General features: G+C 42.6%; 3 protein-coding genes across 3 annotated transcripts in view; all 3 read left to right on the forward strand.

The window, feature by feature from the left end:
* The window catches only part of LOC104805345 (AUGMIN subunit 6), a 5,379-nt gene extending 4,276 nt beyond the window's left edge, over nucleotides 1–1,103 (forward strand). Inside the window, exons 14-15 of the mRNA XM_010529887.1 lie at nucleotides 1–404; nucleotides 774–1,103. Of these exons, the coding sequence (XP_010528189.1) occupies nucleotides 1–404; nucleotides 774–814 (445 nt within the window). The 3' untranslated portion in view covers nucleotides 815–1,103. The remainder of the gene's footprint in view (nucleotides 405–773) is intronic.
* Nucleotides 1,104–1,255: 152 nt separating this feature from the next.
* Nucleotides 1,256–4,160, forward strand: LOC104805346 (probable carboxylesterase 11). The gene is made up of 2 exons (XM_010529888.2): nucleotides 1,256–2,316; nucleotides 3,283–4,160. Exons 1-2 carry the CDS (start codon nucleotides 1,475–1,477, stop codon nucleotides 3,818–3,820), a joined length of 1,380 nt encoding a protein of 459 aa, XP_010528190.1. The 5' UTR covers nucleotides 1,256–1,474; the 3' UTR covers nucleotides 3,821–4,160.
* Nucleotides 4,161–4,356: 196 nt separating this feature from the next.
* Nucleotides 4,357–11,837, forward strand: LOC104805347 (GPI inositol-deacylase). The gene is made up of 19 exons (XM_010529889.2): nucleotides 4,357–4,492; nucleotides 4,938–5,320; nucleotides 5,600–5,845; nucleotides 6,254–6,444; nucleotides 6,523–6,694; nucleotides 6,840–6,977; nucleotides 7,057–7,228; nucleotides 7,525–7,661; nucleotides 7,738–7,914; nucleotides 8,099–8,209; nucleotides 8,331–8,450; nucleotides 8,617–8,773; nucleotides 9,003–9,166; nucleotides 9,261–9,347; nucleotides 9,550–9,878; nucleotides 9,976–10,057; nucleotides 10,201–10,340; nucleotides 10,451–10,715; nucleotides 11,146–11,837. Exons 2-19 carry the CDS (start codon nucleotides 5,003–5,005, stop codon nucleotides 11,458–11,460), a joined length of 3,321 nt encoding a protein of 1,106 aa, XP_010528191.1. The 5' UTR covers nucleotides 4,357–4,492; nucleotides 4,938–5,002; the 3' UTR covers nucleotides 11,461–11,837.
* The last annotated feature ends 166 nt before the right edge of the window (nucleotides 11,838–12,003 follow it).

Raw genomic sequence — 12,003 nt, forward strand, 5'->3', positions numbered from 1 at the left:
AGCAGGATCATCACGAGACAGCCAATCCGACGAGTCTGAACACTATTTCGTACCTCTTTCAGCAGCCGGCTTTTCCCGTATTCCCCCAGAAACCAAAGGGCCTTCAGTCAGGAGCACAAGGCTATATACTTCCCAGAGTGAGCCCTCATTGCTTGAATCCCTTGTCTCAGACGACAATATTCGGAGCAAGTACAGTGATATACCCGACACATTTGACGATCTGGATTCGTTTAAAGATTACGATCATGGAAACGGATTTCTTTCAGTCGCTGGTTCAAACAGCGTGGCTTCAGATGGGCAGCAACTATTCTATGACCTCGAAGAAGAGTCTCATGATCAAGTCTTCTCTCCACCCTTGCTAATGGACTCGACCCTCTTATCAGATGCATATGAAGACTTGTTAGGTATGTTAATCTTTCCCATTCATGACACTTTTGGACTCCTAGGTTTCATTTTAGGTCCACATAGGTTAAGGGTAGTACCCATATCTTTCAGGGATCAAAATCTAGGTTTAGTGCCCATTGATGCACAAACTCAGATTATTTCGGAGTGTTCTGATGTTTCCTAGGCATTTCCCCGGATCTTAAGACCATCTTATCTGGTGTCGTTACAGAAGCTTCTTCCCCGGGCATTAGGGTTTATTTCGGTAATCTGTATCATGTAAAGATTTCAGAAAGCGGTCGTAGTTTTTTAGTAACCATGAGGATTTGCGACATATCAGTGCAACATTAGCTTTTAAATGATGTTTTTGCTTTCACTTCATATATCTGCAGCTCCTCTGTCAGAAACCGAAGCCGCTTTGATGGAGCACTAGTGATCAATCCTCCCCCCTTCGCGTTCGGACAATGCATCTAATGTTATCGTACTTGAACTGATCTGTTCTGGCCGAGACCGAGAGACTAAGAGATTCACTGTCAACTCCAGTATGTGTGTGCGTGTGTGTTGAAACGTTGTAGTTTGAGGTAGAAGAAGTATTGGCCTCTTGTATTTGCTTGGATAACACAAGTGTTTTTTTTTTTTAAAATTTCCTTGTTATCTTTAGAAGAGTATTGAATTTTCAATTTTATGTGAATTCAATTTATCATTGTTTTTATTTTGGGTTATTATTCCCTCTTTGTTGTACTGTGGCGGTAATTTAGAAATTGTATTAATTAAATAAGAGCATATTTAAAAGTAATTAAAAGAATATTGAATTAAGGTGGAAAAAAAAGGCTTAAAAATAAATGATATTATTGTCTTCGGAAAAGTTGAAAATTGTTGATTCATCTTCTTCCCACCTAAGCCCCTTTCTTGATTTGTCTCTCTTTACGCCTGTCTTGTCTTTCACCTCGATTCAAACTCTGAGATTCAAGCTATCTTCGTCTCCGTCTCCACAAACCCTAATTCAATGCAATTCCCACCTTCCTCTCATATGCTTCCTCCATCCATGGATCCCTAGTCTCTGCAATAACGTTGCTGAAGAGTTCGTGGGAAAATGCCGAGTGTAGCTGTGAAGCTCTACAGTGTCTTCTTCAAGTTCCTGTTGAAGCACCGTTTGCAGAATCAGATCCAATCCACCGGCTCCGGTGATGAGTCCTCGTCGGATCCGTTCGGCGTCACGACCCGACCTGATGAATCCGTTGCCGCTCCGAACCCGTCCTTCACCGATGGCGTCGCAACCAAGGACATTCACATCGACCCGTTAACCTCTCTCTCCCTTCGGATCTTCTTGCCGGAATCCGCTCTCGCTCCGCCGGAGCCGGATGTTTCCGGTAAGCCGCGAAATTCCCGCCCAAATCACCATCACCTCGCCGGATCAGATCTCTCCAGAAGAAACAGCTTCGGCTCCTCAAACATTTTCTCCTCTGCGAAAGAGGAATCGAGAAGGAACAGTTACGGTTGCAGCACCGACGAGGCTCTCAGCGCGAGATCCTCCGAACCGTACAGAGGGTACTCGCCATCGTCGGCGGGGAACTGCCGGGGACTCCCCGTGATGTTGCAATTTCACGGTGGTGGATGGGTGAGTGGGAGCAATGACTCAGTGGCCAATGATTCCTTCTGCAGAAGAATGGCAAAGCTCTGCGACGTCATTGTTTTGGCCGTCGGGTATCGGCTTGCGCCCGAGAATCGGTACCCTTCGGCGTATGAGGACGGGCTCAAGGTGTTGAACTGGCTCGGGAAGCAAGCAAATTTGGCAGAGTGCAACAAGTCGATGGGAAGCTCTCGGCAACGACTCGGGACGGAGTTAAAGAAATCGGAGGCTAACAAGCATATAGTGGATGCTTTCGGTGTATCAATGGTGGAGCCTTGGCTTGCGGCTCATGGAGATCCTTCAAGGTATGTAACAATGTCTGATCACTTGCATTGTGGGAATTCAATTCGTGTTAAGCAAGTAGTTTAGACTGCGTTCCTGGTGGTACGAGGATGGATGGCACTAGTGAACGAGATCAGTATCTGTAGGAAAGACAAGTGTATCATCAAGAAAGGATGATGAAGTAATTGGAGGATTAGAGTTAGAACCATCGCGGTTTTGTCGATGTGAATGTGTGCGTGTGTGTTTCAATGTTTGCTCTCTGGCTGAAATTCTAACCTTTAGTCTAAATATGTTTAGAACATGCTTTCGGATGTTTCCTCTGTGATCTACTGATGGTAGGTGTAGAATTGGATTAATGAAAGTCTTTCGTGTTTGGTTTCCGTAGATTGTTAAGCTGAATGTGGTTTTCCGATGTTTGGTCTGTGATCTACCAAGGATTGGTATTTGGTTTAACGATGATTGCTTGTTGTTGGCATTGATGTCTGTAACTTCCGATGCTATTTCATCACATTTTCTTTCATCTCTTTACGAGCCGGTGTAGGTCTGTATCATGTCTATAATACGTGTGTAGGTCTGCATCATGTCCATCCTTTTCAGATTACGAGAAAACTAGATATTAGCCGAGCACTTGAATCAATATTTTCTGGTTACTTACGCTGCAGTTGTGTGAAATACATGCTTCTATATCACACTTATAACATCTTTCAGATTTTAAAGATCATTGCTTTCATGTGATTCAACCGATTTTTTCTAGATGGGTGTTGTCCTTTTTGGCTTCTAGGAACTTCCAAGGAGAAAGAAATTAGATACCATCATAGTATTAGTCGCAATAATTTCTGATTATGGTTCTATCTGTTGAAGCCACAAACTTTTCTTTACCTTTTTTTTAAGATTTTTTTCTCTAATTTTTCAAGGTCGTTGCTTTGCATGTGATTCAAGAGAAATCAAATCATGTTACTGTTGTGTGACTTGTTCTTGTCGGAACTCAGATGTGTGCTTCTTGGGGTGAGCTGTGGTGCCAACATAGCGGATTACGTAGCTCGTAAAGCCGTGGAGGCAGGCCGGCGGCTGGACCCCGTCAAGGTTGTCGCCCAAGTTCTGATGTACCCTTTCTTCATCGGCTCCATTCCCACCCAATCCGAGATCAAACTCGCAAACTCCTATTTCTATGACAAGCCCATGTGCATTCTCGCCTGGAAGCTCTTCTTACCCGAGGAAGAATTCAGCCTGGACCACCCGGCTGCCAATCCACTCGTCCCTGACCGAGGCCCACCCCTCAAGCTAATGCCACCTACACTAACCATCGTTGCAGAACACGACTGGATGAAAGACCGAGCCATCGCTTACTCAGAGGAGCTGAGGAAGGTAAATGTAGACGCTCCGGTCTTAGAGTACAAAGACGCGGTTCACGAATTTGCCACGCTCAACATGCTTCTGAGGACACCACAGGCTCAGGCCTGCGCAGAAGACATTGCCATCTGGGTCAAGAAGTACATCTCTCTCCGCGGCCATGAGTTCTCGTACTAGCTTCTCCTCCAGGGTATAAGAACAAAAGGGCTGATCTGAAAACCGGGCGAGGTATGAGAACAAAAAGGTGAAATCAGGAAACCTGGTTTTCCGGGAGGTTTTTCTCTCTAGCTCCGGCGAGAGGAAGAACAAAAGGGCTGGTCGGAAAACAGGGGATGATCGTTCCTCGCTTGTCTGAAATCGTTTATGCAGTTTCACATGTAAGACATGCGAGAGGTTCTCTTGAGTTAGTCTTAGTGTTGTGTTGCTCTGTTGAGATGAAAGTCGTCTTCTTCTTCACCATTTTTGTGTATTACTCAACTTTCTCCATTTATAAAAAGTCCATGTATTTTGTAGATTTGATTCAATGTTTGATCTTTGAGTGATGTTGTGGTTATATATGTATATAGGTTGAATGTATTCATGGCGACCACGGCCCAATAAAATCTCAGCATAGCCCGTTAATACCCTGTGTCCAACCTAGATGAACCAGACCCGTATCTTGACCCGGACCCGGACCCGGCTCCACGGCACTGGATCTCCATTTTAGTACATACTTTCCAATTTCATCTGCAGGACCGCGAATCGGCTGCACTTCGTTCTCACCGTGTCCGATCCCTTTTTACCCGGCGAGTTTACCGGCGGAACAAAATTTCCGGCAGATCCATCGATTCTCTCGGCTTACTGCTGTCGGTTAGTTTCGGTCATCATTGGCTCTCCTGTCTCTCTTTTCCTCTTTGTTGCCTCGTCTGAGCAACTAAAACTCGGATCAAGTTACCAAATTAAGCTACTGATTTGGCATAAATGGCAAGATCCAGCGAGGAACTGTTACTTTCCTCGAAGTTGCTTAATGAGTATTTATTGCTTTCTTTACTCAATTTTGGAATCCTATTTAAATCGTTTTTTTTTCCTAGTTAGCTTCTTCTGGGTTTGGATAGCTTCATCTTTTCTTCTGTGTAATTTGGTTAGTATTGCTAAATAAAGACAACAACTGTAGTGGTGAGAGATCTAGCGAGTAATGCCTTTGTTTCAGTTTGCAGTTCTCCTTCTATATTAGGTGCATGAAGTGGTACTTCCGCTTATGGTTTCTCTATTTGTACTATGGTGATTCTGATCAAATGGGTCTGTTAATTTTCAGCCAAATTCCGGGTCCTTGGAAGGGCGCTGCTTTGGCATGCCGCTGAGTAGACATCTACGGTTGAAATGCGGGCTTTGAGGTTTCCTTTGGCCGCTCAAGGCATCTGTCCCAAGCTGAGGATAGCTGGTGTTGTGATTTTAGCTGCATGGATTGGTATTGCAGCTTTGTACGGCCTTCTAAAGCCTATCAAGAATGGCTGTATTATGACTTACATGTATCCCATTTATATTCCCATTTCCTCGATGGGTAATGCACCTTCTGGAAGATATGGACTCTATCTTTACCATGAAGGCTGGAGGAGGATTGACTTTAAGGAGCACCTCAAGAAGCTCAGTGGAGTTCCCGTTCTTTTCATCCCGGGCAATGCTGGTAGCTACAAGCAGGCAAGACACCCTCTTCTTTCTTGAGTTTCGATACACAGAAACGGGTTCCTAGTTCTTCTACTGCATGGTGCAGTTATAACTTATAAGTGGAATGTTTAACAGTTAATAAGTAGAAAGCTAGGAATTTCCTAATTAGCAGTCTCCATGCCATTTGTAAGGGTAAATTGTTTCTTGAACTGAAAAATTATGTTACTGTCTCTCTACCATAGGGAATCTATCTCCTAGTTGCACATGCCAGATTTCTCATTGGCCCTGTCTGTTGTATTGCTGTTATTACAGGTCAGATCTCTGGCAGCAGAATCTGATAGAGCTTTCCAAGGGGGTCCATTCGAGAATACATTTTACCAGGAAGCTTTTCTACAGACTGAGGGTAGTGCAGACATGGACACAGTCAACTATGAAGTGCCTAATCAGTACACCAATAGACTAGATTGGTTTGCAGTGGATCTTGAAGGTGAACATTCTGCAATGGATGGCCGCATACTCGAAGAGCACACTGAATATGTCGTATATGCCATTCATAAGGTATGGCTTGATTTTTGTTTCATTTTCCATAAAGCATTTAGAGTGGTAGTATATTACAAGAATGTGCTACATGTCTCCGACCCTGTTCAGAACTGTCTAAAATCGTATTTCCAAGTTCTCATGTGATCAATGTGATTTGAGCTTTTATTTGTCAAATGCCGTATGCTCCTCTTGAATGACCTCATTGCCTGCAATATATTGAAAAAAAATAGCTCATTTCTAAAAGGCTTTACCCCATGATTTTGGCTCAAGCTTGCTCTTATGATTGCACACATTTTTTTTTTTTGGAAATTTCATTTGGCAAAGCTCATTCAGAAGGCATGACAAAACATCTCTGCTCTAAGTTCAAATTTTCAAGTGATGCTTTGTCTATTCAATCCCTTGTTATCGCTCTCTTCTTCTCTGCAGATTCTCGAGCAATATAAGGAATCTCATGATATCAGACAAAGAGAAGGGGCTGCTGCATCTGGTAATTTACCGCGTAGTGTGATATTGGTTGGGCATTCTATGGGAGGTTTTGTTGCTAGAGCTGCTGCAATCCATCCTCATCTGCATAAATCTGCTGTGCAGACCATTCTAACACTCTCAAGCCCACACCAGTAAGCATCCTCTATGAGTAATAGATATCTCTCCAAAATAAATTTATTAGGTCTTTATGTATTTAAAATTTTATCCAGATCACCTCCTCTGGCTTTGCAGCCATCCTTGGGACACTACTTTGCCCAAGTAAATCGAGAATGGAAAAAGGGCTATGAAGTTCAGACATCTTCAGGTGGAAATTATGTCTCTGACCCATTACTATCTCAAGTGGTGGTTGTGTCCATTTCCGGTGGTTACAATGATTATCAGGTCCATATTCATCTACACGTATTTGGGTTCTTCTGCTAATGTGCTCAACTGTTTTCATTACGGAGCTCTCTACAGTAGCATGTTAGCCTGAATGAGATGAGACATGTTTGTGTTCTTAAAGTCAAACTTTTACTTTTGGCCTCAGGTGCGATCGAAATTAGAATCACTTGATGGCATTGTCCCTCCTACTCATGGCTTTATGATAAGTAGTACAAGCATGAATAACGTGTGGCTATCGATGGAACACCAAGCTATACTGTGGTGTAACCAGTTGGTTGTGCAGGTAGGTAGAAAGCTTCTCATTATCAATCTGGAGAATGTTGCGCCATTCAAAAGTCTGAAGATATGCATGCATTATGCAGGTTTCACATACACTTCTTAGTTTGGTAGACTCAAAAACAGGGCAGCCTATTGCTGATACTCGAAAGAGACTTTGGATGTTCACAAGGATGCTTCAAAGTGCATTGGCACAGAGTTTCAATGGAATGACACCTACGAAGTTGTCTCATGAGATACCCGTCTTGGCCTCAAAGGGTATTAATTGTACTTCTCCACATATAATTTAATTTTCTTAAATAAAAGCCACTGAGGAAGGGAGATAAATTTCCTTGTATTAAAGCTATAAGGATGTCGAGCTTTGGTCATTTATTTCTCTCGGTTAATTGGTGTTATGTTGTCAGATAATACAAATATACAAAACTACCGGGTCTTCTTAGGAAACAATTTTCAAGGCAGTTATTACTTCGATGCATTGCTTTCGTTAGCATTTGCATTTCTTGCACATACGGATATTCCTCTAGATCATGACAATGCTTTGTGTTTTATATCAGGCTCTGTAGCACATAAACCTTCTTGTCCAATGGATTGGAGGGATGATGCTCTTGACAGGGATCTGTACATCCAAACGAACACAGTTACTATTTTGGCGATGGATGGGAGACGGCGTTGGCTGGATATTGAATCATTGGTAACTGTCCCTAGTGCTATTATTTACAGGAGTACATCAAGATCAATCTCTCATGATTCAGTTTCTGTATGTGCAGGGGACAAATGGAATGAGCCACTTTGTCTTTGTTACAAATCTTGCACCTTGTTCCGGAGTGAGACTTCATTTATGGCCTGAGAAGGAGAAATCAGATTCAGATTTACCGGTTTGTCAAAGGATGGTGGAGGTTACCTCAAGAATGGTTCTCGTTCCATCAGGCCCTGCACCAACACAGGTAACACTATATTCTCATCTGCCAAAGAATTGTTGGAAAGTTATTTTAAGCAACACTGGTTTTAAATGCCTATAACACACCCAAAATGAATGGTTTTCATGCCTGATATATTCAAATTGTCATGAACACAGATTGGGTAAGCATTGTCATTGATTAGCTTTCTCTGTATGGACCTGTTTATTAGTTGGAACCAGGGAGTCAGACAGAGCAAGCTCCTCCAACTGCTGTACTGAGGCTGGGACCTGAAGATATGCGTGGGTTCAGATTCTTGACTATCTCAGTTGCGCCTCGTCAAGTATTTACTCACCCTCTATTACTTCGTGGTCTTCTCAAATTTAAGCATACCGAATGAGTTTCTATTGAATGCAATGGAAGCGAAAGCATGCAACTGAAACTGATGATCTTCTCTTGCTCAGACAGTTTCTGGCAGGCCTCCTCCGGCTGTTTCTATGGCAGTTGGGCAGTTCTTTAATCCTGAAGAAGGAGCCATGGAGGTCTCGTCTCAATCGATGCTTCTATCGACCTACTGGCCGAAGGTCTAGTCTGCAATACTTCAATTCTTCGCTTGTCTCATTCTTGGTCAAAATAGGGTTGAAGTCTCAGTGAGAATGTATTACTAATAGGCTCAAAATTAGCTTCTGGAAAATGAAGCTAATGAAGTATTGGCTGACTGATTTTTGGTTGTGGAATACCTTTCTGCAGAATTTGTTGTTGAAGGAAGACCACCCTCTAGTGTACAATCTATCTTTTGCTATGAGCTTAGGTCTTCTGCCCATAACTCTGTCCCTGAAGACTGCCGGATGTGGAATCAAAACTACTGGTCTCCCCGATGGAGAGAGTGGAGACTTGGACAAGGAAAGTAAGGATTCAAAAACCTCTGTTGATTCTAGAGAACCTTATTTGGTGGTTTTTCTTGTCTGCTTTTAGTACTCTTTTCGGGATCTGTATGGTACATCGCTTCTAATGGTTTGATCTTCAATATTGTGAACATGGATGAGAAATCACATATGTGTTCGTTCCGCATATCATAAAGAAAAAACTACTTGCTCTTTTATACCATTTACTAACTCTATCTCGTTCTATTTCAGAGCTTTGCAAATTGCGTTGCTTCCCACCTGTTGCCCTTGCCTGGGATTCTGCATCAGGACTTCATGTCTTTCCAAATCTTTTCAGTGAGACAATAATTGTTGATTCTTCACCAGCACTTTGGAGTTCTTCTCGGAGTTCTGAGAAAACCACCGTTATGCTTCTGGTTAGAAGTCTCCAACCTAAGGCTAGTCTTTGAGGTCGTAATGTCCTCACTAAAACAAAAACTGAAATGTTTCTCTTGACATATCCTCCTACAGGTTGATCCTCATTGTTCATATACTGCTGGTATTCAAGTATCTGCTCATGCGATGGCCAGCAGATTTTTGCTTTTATACAGTCCTCAGGTAGTTTTACTATTTGACCTTCAGCGTCAGATATATGAATTTTACATTCGCACGAGTGCGTGTTTCACGTATTTAATCGTTTAACAAGGTTTTTATCTTCTTAATCAATTACCTTTATATTTGGTTATTTACTGTATAAGGGATTTGCTTTCATTCTTGCTAAGGATTAGACTTAGTGTTTCTGTGACATGCGATCTTGCAGATAGTTGGCTTCTCCTTTGCTGTTATTTTCTTCGCTCTTATGCGGCAAGTTCATGAATGGGACCATAAACGGGCTGTGCCACCATTGCTCACAGCTGTAGAACACAACTTAAGAATGCCAGTTCCGTTTTTGTATCTAGCAGCTTTGCCTGTTTTAACTTCCTTGTTCTTGTCCTTCCTAATGGTCCAACCATTTCCTCCAGTTGCAAGCTTCACTGTCATCTCCTTGGTTTGTTATTTGTTTGCCAATGGGTTCATTATTTTGCTTGTTGTTGCCTCTAAATTGGTATTCCAAGTGATGGCCATCATCCACACCTCTCTTAAATCAATGTATGTGCTCGTTTCCACCCATCTCTTTACTTTCATATAAAATACTTTTGACTCGATTCTTCCTGGAATAGCTAAAACAATGAATCGGTCATAGCAGGTGCCAAGCTTGGGAGAGAAATTATTGCCTCGTGTTTCTACGTTGGTTTTCCAAAGTTGCTTCAAGTTTTGTCTGCTTAAAGGTTCTCTTATGTCCTTAAGATATTCTTATCCTTGTAGGCTCTAACAGTCTGCTAATCTGTTAAAAATCATATAATGGTTTCCATTTTTCTTATAGCATTTCCAGCAGGAACAGGTTATTGACTTTACTTTTCTGTTTAATCAGGCAATCAGGATTCTGAAGCTTAACACAATGCTTGTTACGATACTTGTGGCCATTACCTTGGCATGCTTTGTTCATCCGGCCTTGGGTCTATTGGTACTCCTATTGTCTCACGCTTGTTGCTGTCATAGTTCCATGTCCTGGTAAGCATGTTTCTTTACTTCCAAATCTGGTCGTGAATAATGTAGTAATATTAGAAGAATTAGATAGAATGCTACTCTAATATGGACTCTACCACACCTCTTTCCGGTAGTTTTGTGATGGCATCAAGGAGAAAGGAATCCGTTGCTGAGCAGAAAAACGGTGCCAGCCATAGAGCTCGACATTCCTTAACTAGACAGGACCTCTTATCAGATCAAAATCTCATCTCCGAGAAGAAAACCTCCTCTGCGTTAGGCTTTCCTGAAAAGTCTTTTCGCGAGACACAGGCTGAGATCTTCAACCACAGGCATGGCCTACTCATGTTGCATCTCCTTTCCATGCTTATGTTCGTCCCCTCTCTCGCCGCTTGGTTTCAGGTTCTCTCTTCGTATTCCCTCTCATTTCTGCGAAATTCTATCTCTTAGCATAACCAATACACAAAAAAGAAAACGGAAAGCAGCATCCCGATCACAGTACTCGTCTTTCCACCATTGATCATTCCCATATCATTATCTTAGGGGTGTCAACGGAAGCTGTTTAGCATTTGGTTTCTGATCTGTTAGCTTATGGGTTATGGTATATTGATTTAACTGAACAGTGAACTAATCTAATGTAGATACAGAAACAGACATAATACTGACATATAAATATTCTCTTCAATATCCAGCTTCCACATTTTGATTCTGAAAACTGATTTGGGTGTGTTGTTTGGCTGTTAGCCAGTGCCAAGATTCAATGGAACTTTACACCGAACTATATGGTTAACGCTTTTAAACTTACGGGATGAGCTTTCGCATGTGATTGCAGAGAATCGGGATGGGGCAGAGCTTCCCTTGGTTTGCGGATTCCGCCCTCTGTGCAGGTGTGATCTTCCACGGCATACTAAACTCGAGACCCGAGTCAAGCGTCTTGCTATCTTTCCCGTCGATAATGGGTCACGAACTCCGCCCCCGTCTCATCTACCTCCTCGCCGGCTTCTACTCCTACCTCTCCGGCCTAGCCTTGGCTCCGTACAAGGTCTTCTCCCCTATGGCTGCCATAGGCTACATCTCATTGGCACTGAAGCTCTCACTGGGCAATGATCTCCGTTTCCGAACCAAAAGCCATACGCACAGACACTGATCATTCTTTAACCCGAAACAACAAACAGACAACTGCTTTCATGGTCCGGCCGAGGACCCGTCGAAGCCAGGAGGAAATGTGACCAGAAACTCAGAGCATTAGAAGCTGATCGGACCAAGATTTATGTCAGATCGGTCGGGCGGCATTCGTAGGGGTTCGGAGAGATTGAACTGAAGAGAATTTTGTTCCGGCAGAGATTGCTTTCTGAACTCAAAAACTTCGTCATATGTTCGACCAGTGGGTCTTAGTTTGGTTTGGTCTGATTTGGTTTTTGTTAAGCGGACCGAGATTTTATGGTTGAATCGAAATCTGGAGTTGTGCATTAACACTATGCAAGGATTTATTTATAAAAATGGAACTGAAACGTATCAAAGTTATTCGTGCTCGCGTAATGGATCTTCAACAAATAAATCATATCGGACACATAAAATAACGAATGTTGACAAACTCTAGCCAGAAGCCATGCATGGTGTTCTTCCGACAAGATGCAGAACAAAACACAACGAATATAACGAACTCAGTAGTTGGCTTCTCCTTTGCTGT

Source organism: Tarenaya hassleriana, unplaced genomic scaffold (assembly GCF_000463585.1).
Source record: "Tarenaya hassleriana unplaced genomic scaffold, ASM46358v1 Cleome11, whole genome shotgun sequence".
Classification (NCBI taxonomy): Eukaryota; Viridiplantae; Streptophyta; class Magnoliopsida; order Brassicales; family Cleomaceae; genus Tarenaya; species Tarenaya hassleriana.

What these genes read in the sequence shown, in the direction of transcription:
- LOC104805347 (XM_010529889.2), top strand. Translation starts at nt 5,003, where the DNA reads ATGCGGGCTTTGAGGTTTCCTTTGGCCGCTCAAGGCATCTGTCCCAAG. An exon ending in TATCGACCTACTGGCCGAAG is followed by an intron (nt 8,451 to 8,616) that starts GTCTAGTCTGCA and finishes ACCTTTCTGCAG; the next exon opens with AATTTGTTGTTGAAGGAAGA. An exon ending in TGTCATAGTTCCATGTCCTG is followed by an intron (nt 10,341 to 10,450) that starts GTAAGCATGTTT and finishes TCTTTCCGGTAG; the next exon opens with TTTTGTGATGGCATCAAGGA.
- LOC104805346 (XM_010529888.2), top strand. Translation starts at nt 1,475, where the DNA reads ATGCCGAGTGTAGCTGTGAAGCTCTACAGTGTCTTCTTCAAGTTCCTG. An exon ending in GCTCATGGAGATCCTTCAAG is followed by an intron (nt 2,317 to 3,282) that starts GTATGTAACAAT and finishes GTCGGAACTCAG; the next exon opens with ATGTGTGCTTCTTGGGGTGA.